This window comes from Colius striatus, chromosome 6 (assembly GCF_028858725.1).
Source record: "Colius striatus isolate bColStr4 chromosome 6, bColStr4.1.hap1, whole genome shotgun sequence".
Classification (NCBI taxonomy): Eukaryota; Metazoa; Chordata; class Aves; order Coliiformes; family Coliidae; genus Colius; species Colius striatus.
Window position 1 is genome coordinate 31,057,342 of NC_084764.1, and position 18,748 is coordinate 31,076,089.

Sequence of the window (18,748 nt, forward strand, 5' to 3'; positions counted from 1 at the left end):
TGCTGTTCACATGTACAGACCTAAAACCTGGCAGCTTTACTGTATGGAGATGCAAAGGGAGCCTGTCTCTTGCTAGTAGAATTGTTGGACTCCTTATCTGCTTCTCTTGAGTTGGTCAGGCGCTCAACTTCACCCAGGTTCTGATGCATTTAAGTCCTCCAAAATATTACCGCTCACAGGCTTCCCCACCATGGGCTTGTTTGTCCCTTGGGAACTTGTCCCTATTCTCCTGAGCCACTGCTGAGCATCACAGCAGTCTTTCTGACTATTTTCTAAGTGTTTGAAATACAGTTCAGCTTATGTTAAAATCGTCTCCGTTTACATACATTTTTAAAGTGCTCTATTCCTCTGTCACTTGTTTCACTGTGTCTTGGCCATGATCCCAAAACTCGCTGTAAGTTGCTTTTCCTCCTCCTTTCTCCCACACTTACTGTTTTTGAAGTTCTACTGTCAATTCTGAGTTTTGTTGCAACTGCAGATCAGATGCTCATCCTCAGCCTTTAGCCAGAGTGATTTTAATCATGATGCTGTTGTATTGTCCTCAAAAGTGCAACAGCTGAACTTAATCTGAAGCAACTGGCCTTAAGCTCCTCTGTTTTTATTTTTTTTTTTAGTTCACATGCTTATTAAAGTGATACAATGGAAGTATTCAATGATTTGATACACATATTTATCATCTGAGGGACACATCTTTATGATTTCCTGTGTGGGGCTTCATGCACACCTGAGGTGTATCAGGATTATTGTCGTATTCCATCAACTGAAATGTCTTCTCTTGTTCCACCTTTAGAATATTTTACTCAGCAGTTGTGGATGAGTATTTATGTGAGTCTGTTGTTTTCAATATGGATGACAAAAGGCCGAGTGACCAGTTAGGGAAAAGCTGTCAAAATGTTACATGGTATGTTTTTATGACCTAACTTTTGTCTCTCTTTTTTTTTTTTTTCTCTTTATCTCCTTCCTTTGGATGCCCTCTCTCAGGAATTGCTGCCTAAATGGGTCCAGTCATGCCTCCCAGTAAGAAGCCAGAGGGCTCAGGAATTAGTGTTCCCAGTGGATTGAGCCAATGTTACCAAGATAGAGATTTATCAAAGGCACTTCATGATGACGAGGACCTAGATTTCTCTTTGCCTGCCATCAGATTCGATAAAGGGGCCATGGAAGATGAAGAACTAACTAATTTGAACTGGTTACATGAGAGCAAGAACTTGCTGAAAAGCTTTGGGGACTCAGTGTTAAGGAGCGTTAGCCCCGTTCAGGACATTGGTGATGACACGCCGCCGTCTCCTGCCCACTCTGACATGCCCTACGATGCCAAGCAGAACCCCAACTGCAAACCTCCTTATTCCTTTAGCTGCCTCATATTTATGGCCATCGAGGACTCGCCAACCAAAAGACTGCCCGTAAAGGATATATACAACTGGATCTTGGAACACTTTCCATATTTTGCAAATGCACCCACTGGATGGAAAAATTCTGTGAGACATAATCTGTCCTTGAATAAGTGTTTTAAGAAAGTGGACAAAGACAGAAGTCAGGTAAGTTTGGCACTACGGAAACCGATCTGGCTCTGAAAGTATTCACCTGCTAATCCCAGAACATATCCATAACAGTGAAATACAGAATATGCAACGCTGTTCCTGGTAACGCAGTTCATTAAATTCAGAGAGCCAACATTTCTTTAACATGGCTCATTCTGATTTTATTAAATTCATTGTCTAGACATCTGTAAGAAAGTACTCAGGGGTTGTGTGTGTGTGTTTCTTCCTTTTCCCCCCAGCTGGTGTCTTCATGCATAGTGGTTAAATATTGTTTTTAGTTATCATGCTGTGGTAATGGTTTCCAGCTATACTAGATGAATGTAATCACGTTATAAATAGGCTGCTTGCTGTTCTTGGCTTATACAAATGTATAGTGAAAGGGTATGCCTTATGTAAGAGTCCGTCGCTTTTTTCCTGGTTTGTGTTGTAATCTGAGAAAACTTTTCTTTCTCTTAAACAAACAGAAATAGTTTTGAATTTTGATGATTAAGCTATGTTTCATTTCAATCAGGTTTTAGAGAGATAAATACAAGAGATAGAAGAATTTAAAATAGAAGAGATAGGTCTGGCATCAAAGGTGAAAGTTGCCATTCACAGAAATTTCAGTCATTCTCTGCTGGGGCTTGTGCGGCTTCCTCAACTGGTGTGGTGGCAGAAGCCCAAGGAGTGCGTTTGCTTTTGGGTCTCCGTTGTTGTTGCCTGGTTTCATCGCTGAATCCTCAGCGGTGGCTGCAGGCAGCGACTGTGTGCGAGGGAATGGGGAAGTGAGTGGAGCGGTGGACGCAGCCCTCTGCGGGGCCTTCCGCCCCCTCCGTCTGCCTGCAGACAGGGATCGGTTTCTGCAGGGGTCTCTCTCCAGAGGCAGTGATCTGCATGAGTCTTTGGCAAAGTCTGAGTATACTGATTAAATATCAGCTTGCAGATTAATTTCACAGGCCTTCTCGCAGATTAGTGAAATAAATAGCAGGTAAAATCACCAACTGACTCTCTCTAAAATTGACTGAAGATCAGAAAGCAGATGTTCTCCTGGCAGAAACAATACATGTACTCAGCTTCTGTGTTTCAGTGAAGTAAATGCTGTGATTGAAGTAAATGCTGTGATTGTCTTGTAACTGGTTACCCTGAAACCAGACTTCTGTTGGTGGTGCTGTTCTCCCTATCTTGTATGCAATTTACCTTTAAATGCCATAGAATAGAAGCTCAGGTAACCCTAGAGGAAGAGTTATACATTATCTTAAACAAGCAACTTTTCATTATATATTACTTAGCTTCCTTTTATCTGGAGCTTTCCTTTTTTAAATAATTGTCACTTTGATATTTTTAAAATCTTTTTCGTTTTAATATTATTCCCTAGAATCCTCTGTCCACATATTGCTGATCACACACACTATGCTGGTGTTTCTGTGAGTTAGTTGCTGTGAAACATTGTATGTGAAGTTAAAAAAACCTGTTCCTGAATTGAATCTTGTTTGTATAAACCAGGATCTTGGACTCATGTGAGACTGTAGTAACAAATACCACTCCAGACATCTATGATTCTGTTCTAGACTGTAAGAAACCTTCACATAATGCATTAAAAACCCACCAAAATATTATACCAGGCAAGGCCTGTGTTTAATATTGGCATTTGTGTTTTGTTCTATCCCTCTTCCTCTGTTTACAAGTTGACTATTTAGATTACAGTTTCCTTCCTACAAAGAACTTGTCTTCATGTCTATCTGTCAAATATCCGGCGGTCTGCTGAGCTTGTATGAACAATACCACAACGTGCTGCTTCTCCACAGGGAAGTGCTGGAGCACAACGCGTGACTAGTCACCTACATCTCGAATTTGTGATTAGAGCCATGGTTACATAGCTGGACAACAAGGTGTGGTGGAAGGCCTTGCCTGTGTGAATAACCAGGTGGGGTTTTACTCATTCCTGGAAATCCCAGGTTATGAGAAACCATTTCCAAGAGATGGAAAAAATGCTAATAACTGCAGATAGCTGGCATTGAGGTGAATGAGGTGAGACTATGATTCTGTGAACTCAGACTCTAAAAAGTAAAAATGCACTAAGGCAGGTTGTTTAAATCCCCTGCTGTTTTTTTTTTCTGATGTCCTGGCTGAGGGACATGGCAGACAGAGTCCTGAGCAGAGAATTGGTGCTCTGTCAGAGTTGCTGAATCAGGTGCTTGACAGCTAATTGTGGACTTGGAAAGCAGTCACCTTCTGGCTTTGAAAATACCTTTGTGTGTGTGTGTACACTACACACGTTTGGAGTTGAGTTGGATACCCTGCAGCTAGCATCTCTGCTTTTCACAAGGAGTGTGTCCACCTAAAGGGTTCTCTGGTTTTGGACTGGGGTTTGGGGCAGAGGGAGGGAGACAATTCTACATGGAATAATTTCATTTCATGCCAGTTCTTCCTCTTTGGAGCCAGATTCTCCAAATTGCAGAATTGGAGTCTGCCTGTCTTGCCATTTTTATGTGGGAAAAGAAGCATTTAGAAAATGGCATGTTATAAAATGCTGACGAGATAGGCTCTGAAACATGTACAATATGGAGGGGAAGGAGTTAACCAGCGCTGGGAATTGCAGACATTTGCTGGTTGACGTGCATTGACACATTGTGAAAAGCTAGAAGCTTTTCCTCCATGGTTGTGCTTTCCAGTGTTTGTTTGTGTAGCCTTTCAGTAATCACTTTTCTAAAAAAAGTTCTGCTGAACACTTTTTTTTTTTTTTTTTGGAGTTCCCTCTGCACAGTAGTTTTCTCAATCTTGTGTTCCACTAATTTATATTCATGGGGCTAAATATGTATTTAATAGTATGGCAGCCTTTTCTTCCCGCATGTGAATGCCTGCATTTCCTGATGTGAGATCCTTATAACAGAGAGGGGGAAAAACCCTAAAAAAAGATTTATAGGCTGCATCACTTTCGTTTTTGACTTGCTCTGTCCTAGTGGTTTTAGGTCTGGTGTGGAATGCTGGGAAAAGACATTTTGCTCCTTGGATTCATTTATGCACTGCTGCTATGTCACTTGAGCTGCAATACCATCAGGCTTACCTGGCAAGGCGACAGAGTGACTATTCATGTAACTTTCTGACAAATCTGATCTCCTGCATCGAGACAGAGAGCCGGGCTGAAGAAGGGAAAGTGCTGAGCCCTTGATTGTACAAACCTCTTTGCGTTGAGCTCAGCAGTTTAATAATAGTTGGCCGGAGTATGAAGGATCACATGATGAGGAGTTGATGAGGAGTTCCCTGGCTTTGTTTATGCTGCTGGACCTGTGAATTCAGTCATTCAGATTAATCCTATTGATAATGCACAGATCTAAATGTCCTCTAGTGTGTGTCCCATTTAGTACAGCCCGTTAGCCCATGACTTCCCTGACTTCCCTACCATCTGGTCCTTGGCTATAGAGAGGAATTTTTCTTGTATATGTGTCTCCATAGCAACGAGTTTGCAGTTGATATGGAAAGTAAGCAGTTGCCCTAGCAACGGAGTTACTGATGTGGCAGCTTCTCTGCTTGCAGGGAAAGGGCTAAGCTAGTTCAGACGCATTATGTAGGTTTGCTGTAATTATAGCTGCGCCCACTAGTGCTGCTCTAGCTAAGGGTCTGTTGAAAAATTTTGTTATAAAACCTATTTTTTTCCTCCTCTAAAGGTTTGTTTTATTCGTGTAGCGCTTCCTGCTTTGAACAAAGGCTGGTAGGATTGTGCTTTCTGGGCATGTGATACATCTGTGTCTTTTACGAATGCAAACTTTCTCAGTCGTTATCAAATGAGTGGATGAAGGGAAAGGATGTTTGACCTCATTGACTTCTCTGCAATTTTTTTGTCTCAGTGAACAGCCCACGGTTATAGAAGCTGAGACTCCTGTACCATGCTCCTTTCTGCTCTTTTGCCATCTTTTGCCCTGTCTGTGCTTCCTCGGGCATCTATCCTATCAAGAGGGTTTCTCTTTGTGTCAGCTGTGCATTGTCTGAGATGAGGAAACGTTCACATGTTCCTGCCTGTGTGCACACTGAAGAAATGCAAGTCTCAAGGGTTTGTTTGGCACTTGTACTGAGGGACATCTTAATAGAAATGTAATGAGGGTAAAGGATATGTTTATGGGGATGGGAGAAGAAAATTCCCCTTGCTTGATGTGGAAGTTATTCTTAGAAGTACGTGGTCCATAACTAGGTCATGGAGATCCAGCCAAGCTCCTCCTCTGTCTGGAGCAGGCTCTGAGATTTGAGGACTCCCAAGTGGTCCTTGGGCTCTGCAAGAACCTGTGCCCAACTTGTAATTTCTTGCACTGCCTCTTCTAAGCACTCTGCCAGGGCACCTGATGAGAACCATGGGGAACCCCTTGGGCACAGGAGTCCCCACATGCCAATATCTTTCCTCCAATGCGATAATGTCTGGGCTTTTGAGAGGTAAACCCCTGCAGAAAGATAAGCACTAGCTGCAGTAAAAGGAGCCTGCTTGTTCTTCCTTTAGAGTCTTCTAATCCAATCTGCTTATACACAAAGGCAAGGGACCAGGGACCCTGTTCTCCCTCTTTTACTGTTATTAGCTGTGAAAGCTCAATGGCATTCTGAGGATGGAAATTATCTCCTCTGTTTTTAATATTGTTGTCACCTAGACTGACCCAAATAACAAGCTCAGAATTTCTCTTGTGTTCATAACATCTGGTGGAGCTAAAGTGTAAATAAAAAGAAAAACAAACTAAACCCCAAGAAAACACCTTCTCAGGTTCATGTTAAAGACTTCAGATGATGTTGTCTCCATTAATAAAATCATGTCCTAAATAAGCTGGTCCAAGTGTTAATTACTGAAAGGAGATAAGATGTTTTTAAGCTGCAATTCATCTAGTTTAACTTGAAATCCATTTTCTTACATCTCAGTCTTATCATACTGAAAAGCTCTGTAATATCAGAAATTTTATCCTCAAATTGGTATTTAAAGAAATGAGGGTCGTCTCATTCTAGAACAATCATAAAGGTCTCTAGAACCATTCTGTGACAGAGTTACAGGTGATTTATAGAGAGCTTTTCTTTAACCCTTTCAATTTTGTTTTTTGAAGTGCAAATCCAAGAAATGATACAAAATGTTTCAATAATAGCTGTCCTAAGGCTGTGCATGAGAATAACACATTTCCATGTTACTGGCTTCCAGCTGGTTGACTGTACATGAGAGCTTACTCCTTGCAGTGGAGTCTGCCTGTATTGACTGGTTTAGAGCTGTACAAAGCATAACTGGTTCTTTTTTCAAATAATGTTGAAGCACTGGCAATATCTGGAGCTTTCTCTCAACCTCTCACCTAATGTAATTTTTAACCTAAGGCTCTTGGCTAAGATAGCCCCTGGGCAGGTGTGCTCTTGGTAACTGGGGTATTAGTTGCGCATGGACAGGCTCTTGACCTACCTAGGTTAAATAGGTAGGTTATTTAACCTAAGTTAGGCTATTTAGGTTAAATAAACTGGAGTAACTGGCCATGTCTGTGCTCCTAACCCACAGCAAAGATGACACAAAGCATTTTAAGCAGGACTGAAAGAGCCCAGACAGGGAAGTGGGAGTGAGCTGCTCTTTACCCATCGCATTGGGCTGTGATGGGGTTGATGAGTCTATTTTTCCACTGTGGTCACACCTCTTGCTCCTAGCTGTTTGCTCCAACACCTTCTTGGTATGTGACATTTTACATTTCTGTGGCAAATCACAGATCTGGTCAGAGATTTGATACAGCTGGATTTTTATATTTCCCTCTTTTTTAAATCCTTGAGTTGCTTTTCAGCTTAATTCCCCGATTCAGGTCACAGCACGGTCCAACAAACAGTTGTGCCAACACGATGGAGGGAATAGAGATGATGGGGAGGCTGGGGAATACCTCTGGCTGGGGTTGCTAAGGAGGCAAGCCGTTCCTGACAGAAGAAAGGCCTGATAGAGGCTGGCAGCTGCAGGAAGACTCAATGCACAACTGCTTGATTGGGTACTGGATGGGGTCCGTACCACAAGGTAAGGCTTAGGGTGAAGTTTGGAAAGAAGTATAAGTACAATGGGAGGCTTTCTTCTGCTGGAGATATTTCTTTTGATTTTCTTCAGGACTGTGCTATTTGTTGTTAAAAGTATCCTGTGTTAATGGCTCTTTGTGGTGTTCTACAGCTGATCTAAAATGATAGGAGTCTCGGCTGCCACTGTCGGGCTTGGTCTCTGCCTAGCCTAGCCACCTGCTCCCTTTGCTGGGGGACTGAATCAATCTGGACCTGTATTGGCAGCCCCTCTTGAACTCACATTGGCACGTGTGTGACCACATAATGAACGGATTGAAAACTCTGTTAATTTTCATTGGGGTTGTTTTTCAGTGGGCTGAGTTAGTTGGATTCGTTTTCAGCTCACTGGTCACTGTGGTCAGAGGAGCACCAGTGTCAGCACAGGCCGTGGGCTCAGCTCTGTTTAATCTGGCACGAAACTGTGCCTGCAGCTTTCAGCTGGCTCAGAGTTGACCTGGTGGCAGCAGGAGAAAATGAGGAAGCAAAGAGGCAGGGGATGCTCTTACTTTGAGAGCACAGGCAGCACTTAAATTACCAAGGCTGCTTGTATGTTCAGTCCAATACATGCGTGGTGCCAGGCTGGGACCATACAACGTGTGTCAAATAGTCCTAAGAAAACTGCCCAGGGATGTGTGTGCTGTACACACATGTGTGTTTTCTCATTTTTTCTAGGTTTATTTCTTTCTGTTGTCTTAATATTGGCAGTGGAGATGGCACTGGATGGAGCTGTGCTGTGAATCCTATGAATAACTATTATGAAAGAGGCAACAATGTCCATAAAATCAACTGTCAGGCTTTTCTGTGCTGCTGTCTTTACATCCTTATCACCACCTAGGTTTCTTCCTAATTCTCAGAGAGCTAATGAACTTCCATTTTGACTACCAGCAAAGGAAGTGGGGATCCTGGGCATGTGCTCTTGTTTGAGCACAGGAGGCTGTTGCTGGGGTTGGAGCTTGTAGGCATGCAGGAGTGCTTTATGTGTCCAGTAAGGGACAGTGGCATGTGGGGATCGCTGTGAAGCTCGTGTCACAGTTGGCAAGGCATGCCCCTGAGCATCAGGCCCATGCTGGCCCCTGTGCTGGCTGTAGCTGAACACCAGCAATGAACTGGTCTGGCCAAGAGCGCACTTCTCTTGTCTCATGCTTCAGTTCTTCAGAAAAATATCAAAGAATCCATTTTAATTACAAAATATATGTCTCTTTGACTTCCTCCTTCCTTTTGTGAAAGGAAAGTTAAATAGTTCATTATTTCAGACAATACATTGTCTGAAAGAGCACAGCAAATTGTGCTGCATGGCTTCTTTTCCTGGGTGAAGACCTTGTGAAAATACTTTTAAAAGCCTGATCGTAATTGAGCAATTGACAGTTACTGAGTTGAAAATATTCAGGCAGCCTGAAGTAGCCTTTGAGTTGCTGGAAGAGCTTCCTTTCCTTGCTCTGGTTTCAGGCAGTTGCTGCATCCCACTCACTGACCCAGGCATCTGAAACCTTGGCTCGTCCCTCCAGCAGCTCCGCATTTCTGGTAAAGTCATTCAGTTGACTGCTCTGGTGAGGTCTGAGACACAGTCTCCAGGCTGACCATACCTGCTTCTTCTGTGTTATTTTCAGCTAATTGCTGTATCTTCATCATAAATCTAGTTAAATCCATTGTGCAGCGTTACCCAGGCTGGAATCTTTGTGAAAAAGGAATTTGATGTGATTCCATGTTTAATTTAGTTGGTTGGTATTTGTGTGTTGGTCAGTGGTGGCTTAGTGTATAGAAGTAATCAACATCTGTCATTTTAAAGACTGGGTAGACCATTGCTAGATGAAGTCATGCAAAGACCTTTTGTAGCTATAACAAAACAATATGCCATAATGCAGTCTTGTGAACACAGATTTGCTTAAAAAAAACCCCCACCAATGTAACTGCCTCTGGTTAAGTTTTACTCAGTAAGCATCTAGGGAAAGGCTGTGGTGCATGCTTATATGTGTTTTTAAGCTAATAAAGATTTCTATATTGTGACTATTTGCTTTTATCTTTTGACTAGTAATGTGATATTTTGAACCAGTATAACTCAAATCACTGCCTTCTAGGTAAAGGAAGGTACTGAAGAAAGTATGCTTTAATAAGATGTATATGAATCTTGCTGATTTTAGGGTATTTTTAGTTTAAGTCAGCTTGTTATTCCTTAGTTTAAGAACAGTGACATTTTACTTTCTTTAATAGTAGCAACTATCTTGTCAGCATTTAGGTTTTGGTCTCAAAATTTTGTTTCTTAACATCTGTCATTCCATCTGATTCCCAGGTAGCTTCAGTGCCACTCCCAGACATATCCCACCTGCTGCAGTGCCTCAGAGCTGGCCAAAAGCAGGGTAGCTGCTCAGCTTCAGAGCTGGGAAGTTATTGCAAATGGGCTGGGGAAGAGAGGAGGTGCCAAACTTGCTTGTCTGGCAGTACTTAATTGACAAGCAGCAAAGAAACACAGGCAGTTGCTTCACGTGGGCTCATGAGCTCTCTGTGCTTGACACTTGCTCTCTGATGCCTTTAAAGTTAAAATGAATCCTGTGTGTCTGCTTGAGGTTTTTTTACTCAATTCCTGTGTGTGTTTTCTCTGGTTTGGAAGAATGCAGGAACAGAAGTAATACTGTATGTTTTCTTTAATTGTGGAGACAAAGGCAGCTCTTCTGAAGGAGCAGAAATGTTGTTGCTGTTGGACAGTGGCCTTGTGGATGGTTACTGGGACACTTGTGGTTCAGCAGCGTCTGACTGTCCTGGGATTAATTAGCATCATAGATGAGGGCAAGGAGCACCTTCTTCAGCTGTGCTGCTTTCAGCAAGAGCTTCCTGAGATGTTTTCCCTTTGAGCAAAATAAGTGTCCAGGACTGAAGTTCACAGGGATTCTCGGTTTTATCTACAGAAGGGAGTGCAGAGTGCCTTGGCTCTGTCATGCTATCATGTCTGTGATTCCTCTTAGCTTGCCTTTAGATCTTATTGATCAAATGACTGGAGCTGCTGAAGTGCCTGGTAGTTGAGATACTGCACCCACACCGTGCTCATCATTGCTACTGTGTCTGGTCATTCAGTGCAGATTATTGCAATGGCAATAAAACTGTGATTATCTTTTCTGGAGGAGAAGTATATTTATAACAGTATGGATGCTGTACTTATTGGCAACTCACCTGGCTTCCACAAAGTCCTAAATTATAGCTGTGATGTCAGACTCATTAGTGATACAGGTTGTGTAAGATAAACAACAATAGGGAGGAAGAAGGGGAATGACCTTCCTACTTAGGCATAACTTTTTCTCCTGAATTTTTGGTAGCTCACTATTGGCCCTTCTTTGGCTGGAACGTTACTTGTTTTCTTATGTTCTCCCACCAGTTTGGACTCCTGACTTTATAAAGCTGCTTTTGATTTACTCTTGAGTAAACAGTAGAACTGGTACAGAGAGCTGTGGAAGAAAGTAGCAGTTGTGGCCATAATTTTTGTCTCTGGATCTTACTTATCCATAATAGTAGTTTTGGAGACAGTACATTTTAATTTGTTAGTTATGTTTTTTCAAATTTCATCCTGGGTGATAGAGAAACTTTGTCCTGGGAACTGATGTAGAAATTTGTGGGAGGACTCGTTCCAAGGTTCTTCAACGTGAGTGGGTTTTTCCTTGCTACAGTAGAAAAGAAACCAAATTACTGCTCTCAGACGGTGACTTAAGATACCAAAACACTATCTACAGTGTACTGAATTGCTATATTTTGTTGCAGCTGTGAACGGTAGCAATTTACCACTAGCTGAGTACTGTCAGGATTTAGAAATGATGGTGTGACTTGCTGAAAGATGACTCTTGGTAAGCAGAGGAGTGAACAGGGTTCTATGTGGGGACTGGCATGGAAAAGTGTGGCAGTACATGAGCAGAAACTTATTGATGCGGTTTTGCATAAGAGATTCTAGTTGAATGCTGAGTCCACACTTAGTCAAGCTATGAGCAGGAAATTAGGCTCTGCTCTAGAGCTATATTTATGAGATCCCATGGCTGCCTACTGTGGGAGGTACTCGTTGAGGTGAAGCAACTGTTGTAAATGGTTTTCTGAGTTTGCAGTTGAAAAAAAAAGTGCCTACAGTGCAACTTGAAGGAGCTGTGGGAGTCCATGCAAGACTGGGGTTAGGTACTCAGAAACATTATATCAAGCTTTCATTTATATATTTTTATTTATTTTCCTCACCCTCTTAGGGTGGAGAGTCAGAATATACCTCTTCTTGGATTATGTGTGTTTCAGTAAAAATGAGGAAATAATTTCTGAAATACTCTGGTTTTAGACTTAGAGGTGGGTAAATGTAGCTGTTAAGTGATGCAGAACATAATAAATGTAGCAGTTTTGCAATTAGATGTGTGCTTTTTTAAAAAAAAAATTGTTTGGGAAAGTCCAATAGTTCTTGCATGGTTCGTCTCTAGGAATAAAATCCCTACCTTGCAGGAAAAGCCGTGTTTGCAGGATTCTCCTTAGTACCACTAGCCTTCCACTGGCTGTCTGCATGCAGCTTTGTGCAGCCCTAGGATGACACACAAGCATTGTACTTCCAGAGATCCTCACTGCTCCTGGGAGCACTTTGAAGAATTTTGGAGAGGAATGTTTGACAGCTTTAAGAACTGTGTGGTGCTGGCTTAGATGGAGCTGCAATTACACTTACTTTTTTGAGAAAGTGGTATAAATCTCCTGGGTCAAAAGGTATTTAGTTCTGCAGGAATCGCTTCCAGAGATTATATTTATTATAAATCTAACCAGAAAGAATTAGATGATTCTTATATAATTCCATCCTTCCTAAAGTAGACTAAGGAGCAGTAGATGAGTGGTGTTGGACTTACGTGTGTAGCTGAGGCAGGAAGAAATGCATGGTATGCCTGGGAAAGGCAGGTATTTCATCTTTGGCTGGGAGACATGGGAAGCTGGAGAGTGAGAATGTGGCTGGGATGGCTGGGAATCACATGAACGATGCTGCTTTTAATGTTCCCTGGTTTATTTTGGAAGAGTCAGATGAACTTGTCCAACATGTTTTTCCCTGTTTTGGCAATTAACATAACGCAGTTATTGTTACATAATTACCCATTGCACTAAGTTATTGGGGTTTTATCTCTGTTACCCCTCTTCTCTGAAGAAGAATGTTTTCCTCAGTGCTCATGGTTAAATATACAAAACGTCCTGTAGAAGAGGGTAGATGAATTTCTTAGAATTTTATATCAAGTTCTAATACTTTCTATACTTCCGGCTGTATGGCAGAGAGAAGGAAGCAACTGTCATAGAGACAAATTGCACAGAAGACTCAGTACAGTGGTAGCTCCCGGCTATTGAGACAAATGGCATTTTATTGTTCAGGCTATACCTCCTTTTCTGCTTAAAATAATTTATTTTTGTACCTCTCTCTATCCGTATGTGTGTGTATGTATACAGATATTACTTTAGATGTCATTACGTAGTCATACTGACTTTTAGAGTATCCAAAGACTTTTAAGGTGCAATGGGAGCAAAAAGTAATACAGATTTGGACTGTCACACAAAAAAGCTTTCTATCTACTTGCATCTTTGTGCTAGGAAAATAAGATGCTGTCATGGTGGTATGTCTCTGCAAAATTTCCTTAGGACAGACATGTTCTGTTACCACAACTGGTTACCAATTAGTCTAAACAGATCGCTCTAAATTAAAAGTCTAACTAACATGAACAGTGTTTTTTCCAAAACAATCCAGCACTTGCAATTTAGTAAAACACCTCCACTTGACTAATTTTTTATTCAGTCAAATTCTGTTAAAACACCTGTAAGACATCGCTGCCTTTTGGACAACACTGCTTTTGTTGAGAGGAATAAAGTTTTCTGTTCTTGTCTTAGCAAATCCGCTTTGATGTGCCATTTGCTCTTGGCTTTTAGAGCTGAGCAGTTTTGAGTTTAGAGAAGCAGAAATGTAATTATGACCTGTTCCATTAAGAGACTAGCTTTTCTGCCGTTCTTGTTTGAGAAGGAGTATAAAATTTCCACTTAGATTTTATTTCAATTTGTATTATTGAAACTATAGGAAAGATCTTGCTTTCTCATTCTGTTTTTCTGCTGATTAGGAAAAAAACCATGAAAACATCTTCCCTCCCAGCTAAAATACTTGCATTATTTTAGTTTCAAAGTAAACATACTTACAGTCTAACCACTTTTGCTAATTACCATCTATTACTTCATCAGCTCTTGAGTTCCACTCATTCTCCAGTGTCTACTGTGCCAAAAATGCATTTACCTGGGCTTAAGCTGACGGGACAGGAGTCTTGTGTTTTAAATATGGGTGGTAGAATTATCCACGTGTGCCACATCAACTTTGATTTATATCCTTCGCAATGTATAAAACAGGGTTCACAAACTTGTTGGATTTGTATTCTGAATCTTTAATGTAGGCATGCATTAAAAAGAGGAAGAGTTTGCTTCATCAGTAAACTCTTGTGTTTTGGGATTTTTTTTCCCTGTTTTGACTGTTTTTCAATTCCTGTTGTTTGGCATCAGGCTAAACAAAAAAATGGTTCCAGAGCTGATTTAAATAGCTTTTCAATCCACACCACGTGTAGCCTCAGCCTTCTCACACTGTATATGGAGACATGCTTTTGTTTGGAAAGGGAGAGAATTCTGTAATTGCCCAAATAAATTCTCTGGGTTTTTTGTTGTGTGGCTTTTAAGTTAGACCAAGTAATGTTAGCACCTGGGTGGGGAGAGTGTGTGCAATAATATGGGTGGATATGGTGTGGGCGGCTATTTATATAGAGATTTGGGCCTTAAAAGTTAAAAAAAATTGCTCCAAAATCATGTTGTCATTTAAAATAATAGGGGAAGAAATGTGCGCCTTGTTTTAGAGCCTTTAAGGTCTTTTATGGGCTCTTTTACAGAAGACAGCTTGAAACATTTTGGTTTGGTTCTCCACCACCCCAGCCCCCTCCAATATTGTATCATCTCATGACTTTCTGATAAAAACACCACAATCCTAAAGATGGTATGAATTGGCAATATCAAAGCCAGATTCTGGAGGTTATGGTAAATCTGTAATCTGTCAAATTTCTTTCAGATTTTTTTGGTGGTGGTGTGTTTAGTATTGGCCTTTTGTAGGGAAAATATAGCAGTTACAGAAATCTTCTGTACAGTGCAGGTGTTCAGCATTTGTAATCGCTGGGTTTGACTATGAAGAGAAGGGCCCTTTGGAGGATACCAGCCCTTTTCCATGGGCTGGCACTTCAGAGCTCGTATATCTGGCTTCCTTTTGTGTGGCAAGTGATGGTGGATTTTCATGCCACGAGCATACTCATGGGCTGCTTACTGTTTTTCAGTAGAATTTGATAGATTCTACAGCTCTGAAAGGTAAGATTGCTGCTGTAAAAGCTTTCATCGTCAGTAGGAAGTTATAAGGTGCCTTTTCCATTTTGTTCAGTGTTTGGATAAGGCCTTCAGCAGTTTGGACCTCATTTTCTAGCTATGCATTTCTTCTGTAAAGAAGTTCATACATTATTTTTGGTTGCTTTTCACATCCAGATATTCATTTCTGATTGCTGTTTTTGTAGGTTTTCCCCTCTTAGTTCTCTCTTTTCTTACTTGCATCATCTAGAAATGGCTCTTTGTAAATGTCTGTCTGAGGAATGTGTGACAGGGGCAAGTGCTTTGAGTCATCATTGCACTATGCTGAAAGTGCATTTGCATTTCAGAGAAGAAAAAAGTTGCAACTTTTTTTGAAGCAAGATTTTCATTTGTAAACCATCTGCTATTTTTGTTGTGTCAAATATGAAGACTTCCTGTGTGAAACTGATAGAGAAAAAGATCACAGGAGACCTGAAGCAGTGACTCAGGTCACAGCAGGCCTGTTTGCATGACACCTTTGTCATCAAAATAGCCATGCTTTGGCATCCTTAAATGAGATTTTCTTTTCCTTGAGATGGTAGATCTGTTCAAAGGCATATTTGATCATGAATAATTTGGAGGAAAACAATTTTCTGTCCTTCTGAAGATACCATGCATATTCTTCTGCTTGTTCCTTCTGAATACTTCACAACATCAACATCTGATGTCGGGCAAGTCGTCAGTTTTCATTACTGGAGTCTATTCGGAAAGTGTTTTTCCCTGTTCCCTTCCACTTCAGGCATGTTAAGTCAGATAAATTTGTGCACTGATGTTTAATCACTGAGCACTAATCACCCTTGTGCAATATTGATCAGAAGCCTTTTTGTATACAATAATTAGAATGAGTAATAGCTTGCTAGTAAACACTGCGGAGTGGGAGGTTGAAGATGGGGAGTTAGCCCAATGTAGAAGTTGATCCAGCTTTTCTAATTTCCAGAGGTTTTTAGACTCCCATCAAACAGCCTTGTCTTTTCCCCTTGCGAGGTTCCAAACTCTGTTTTTCTTTGTATTCTCATGTTCAAGCCAAGCAGTAATCATTCCTTTCTCTGCATGATGTGTCCCAGTCCCTCATCTCAGGGCTGCTGGTACTACTGAGGTTGTCCGTGCTCTCAAGGCTGCTGGAAGGAGGAGGAGAAATGAAGCATACACAGGCTCCCTGTGCAGCCGTATTTCATGAGGGCTGTCTGTGAACATCACACTTGAAAATGACTGCTTGTGAGATAATTCAGTTGAAAAGAGGCTGGGGAAAACCCAAGTAGGCAGGGCTGTGGTGTGTGGGTTGAAAGCTTCCCCCCTTCCTCCCACTCTTTCCTTACCGGGTAAAAGACCCAGTCTGTGCCTGAACTTGCTATTCTGAATAACCTCTTCTCTGCACAGTGACTGATGCTCACATCCTGTTTGCTACCAGCTTAGCCAAAAGAGCACCCTGAAGAGTGGTATTTCTATTTCTGTTGGGTTGTTTTGGTGTGTTTGCAGGCTGGCGCTCTGCTGCTGCCTCTGTCAGTGCTTTTTGATTCTCATCTATGAATTTGAGGAAACCCACTTTTCTTTTGCTTTTTGATTTTTTTTTCTTACATGAGTAAACCTGTGAATCCTGTTCTTGCCAAGCTGTAGGTTTTGATCGGGGACTTGATAGCTTCCTTGGGAAAAAAAAATCTCGATTTAAATATTAATTTTTTGCTTTAAATCCATGCACACCAGTGAGTCTGTATCTTGTTTCTCTAATCACTTTGCCAAGTTTAATAAACTATCTGCACGCTTTCAAATCTGTTTTACTGGTGGAGGTGCTCAGGGAAGCTGAAATGCAGTATTAATTATCCACTATAAAACACTCTTGATTGAGTGGCTCATGCTGCAGGAGTTCCTCATGCCAAGCTTTGTTGCATCTGCTGCTTTTAGCATTTTACCAGTTGCAACCATGTAACCGTGCCCCTAAAAATCGAGATACCTAAACAACCCAAGGCAACAAAAAACCTATAATTGTCAAAGTATTTTTGAGATGCTGTGTGGAGAAAAATAATAAAAGGAGTTGTGTTACCATTTTAATGACTCTTACTGTGAATAGGACTTTGAAGGCTAAGAGAGTTTATCTTGCTACTGTTTTTATAAGCCTGTTCTTCTATAGTGGACTTAAAGTAAAAATGAGAGGAAATGTAAGCACATCTGAATTAATTGCTCCCACAATGAGAAGGTCCTATATTGTTGCTTTTAACTTATTCCACCTTGAGGATGGCTTGGATGAGACCCAATAACATAGCTTGCTTTCTCCCTGTGCCACTGCATCTTTCTGCTGAGAAAGACAATTATTCATCTGCTTTGCTCCCTTCCCAACCTTCGTAGTATGATTCTCACCCTCTAGGGCTGGGCACAGGCTCTTCAGCTGTAGTGGAGGTGGATCCCATACACCTGCAGGGAAGGCAGGGGGACTCTGCTTGCTGCCTATGTGATGGGGTGGGAACACTCTGTGCTTAACCCATGTGCCAGGATGTCTCTGGTTTGTGCTCCTTGGAATGTCATAGACCTGGCTGTCTCCTGTCACTGGTGGACTGAGGCATCTGGCCAGTTGGAGCAGGACCAGTCTTTCTGTGCTTCTGCTCATGTGAGCTGCAGGGCAGCTGCCTGAGCAGACCAAAGTTACAGCCAGAATTGGGAGAGAGTGCTTTCTAGCCACCTGTGATGTGGTTGGTGGTAGAGGCAGGCAGGTGGCTTAGCAGCCTGCTCCCTGGCTTTGCCCAAGTATGTAATTCCCTTGAAGTCTTGAGGCCAGAGCCTCACTGATTCTAACGCAATTGAAGTGTGTTTCTGCCTCTCTCAGAAAGGGTTCTGTGGCTGGTTCTCCAGGAGATGCAGCAAGAGGTTAGTGCCAAAGGTGGTAGTACTCTTCCCCTGCTGCCAGGCCTGGTGGGGGCTTGCTGTCTGGCAGTGTATAGGTCTCAGTGGTGTGGCTCTCAGGTATGATTTCTTGCTTGTTTTGTATTACAGTAAAACAATGAGATGCCAAATCCCACCAGGTGAAGAAAGCCTCCTCCTACAGGCACTGCTGTTTTAGTCTCACCAGGGTGCTTGATGTCTAAGAGGATGTGCTTGCTGAAGCGACTGGGTTTTGATCTCTCCACAGTAGGCCAGTTTGCTCTTGGTTCACCTTCATTGCAGAGCTATTGATCTTACAGACTCATTTAGGGGGTGTTTCTCCAGAGCCTTGTGTGATACCCGGCATTTAAGAGGAAGGAGGATTGGTGTAGGCTGTTTGCAAAGGTACCAAATCACAGTGAAATCCCAGATGTTTCAGAGTCCATGATGTTTGGACTTGGAGCATTTGAGATGTTGAGCCTCCTGAGGGCAGGTCCTGCCCTGGCAAGTTTGTGCTGATTTGTACTGTGTGAGCAGGATGAAGGCTTCAAATGCAGATGAGAAGTTGCCTCATTTGGAGGATGTTTGTGGCAGAGGGGAGTGTTGTGCTTTTACTTTTTGGGGTTTTATTTAGCTGTGAGAAAGATGAGAGGAAAACAAAAGCTCTCATAAAAAAAGAAACTATCTCTAAACTTAGTGTAAAAATGGAACACAAGCAGAGTAGAGTATGTGCATATAAGTGGCAGAAATAATTTGTGTGTTGATAGATGTGTGATAATACTGAGGTTTCTGTTGCAGGGTGATGGTTTTTTGTTCAGCACGTGCCTGCTGCAGGTGATGGGGATCTGTTGAGGCTGCTGAGCAGGGCTCGGAATGGAGCACAGCTTTGTTTCCCTACAGATCCCAGGGAAACCTCACATCCAGGCAACCTCAAACCATTTATCAAAGTG

The 18,748-nt window shown here is 41.9% G+C and overlaps 1 protein-coding gene across 6 annotated transcripts in view; it reads left to right on the plus strand.

The window, feature by feature from the left end:
* The window catches only part of FOXN3 (forkhead box N3), a 211,584-nt gene that overhangs the window by 76,065 nt on the left and 116,771 nt on the right, over positions 1-18,748 (plus strand). For all 6 annotated transcript variants that reach the window (XM_061997855.1, XM_061997857.1, XM_061997854.1 and 3 more), the window contains exon 2: positions 982-1,538. In XM_061997855.1, coding sequence (XP_061853839.1) covers positions 996-1,538 — 543 coding nt within the window. In that variant the 5' untranslated portion in view covers positions 982-995. The remainder of the gene's footprint in view (positions 1-981; positions 1,539-18,748) is intronic.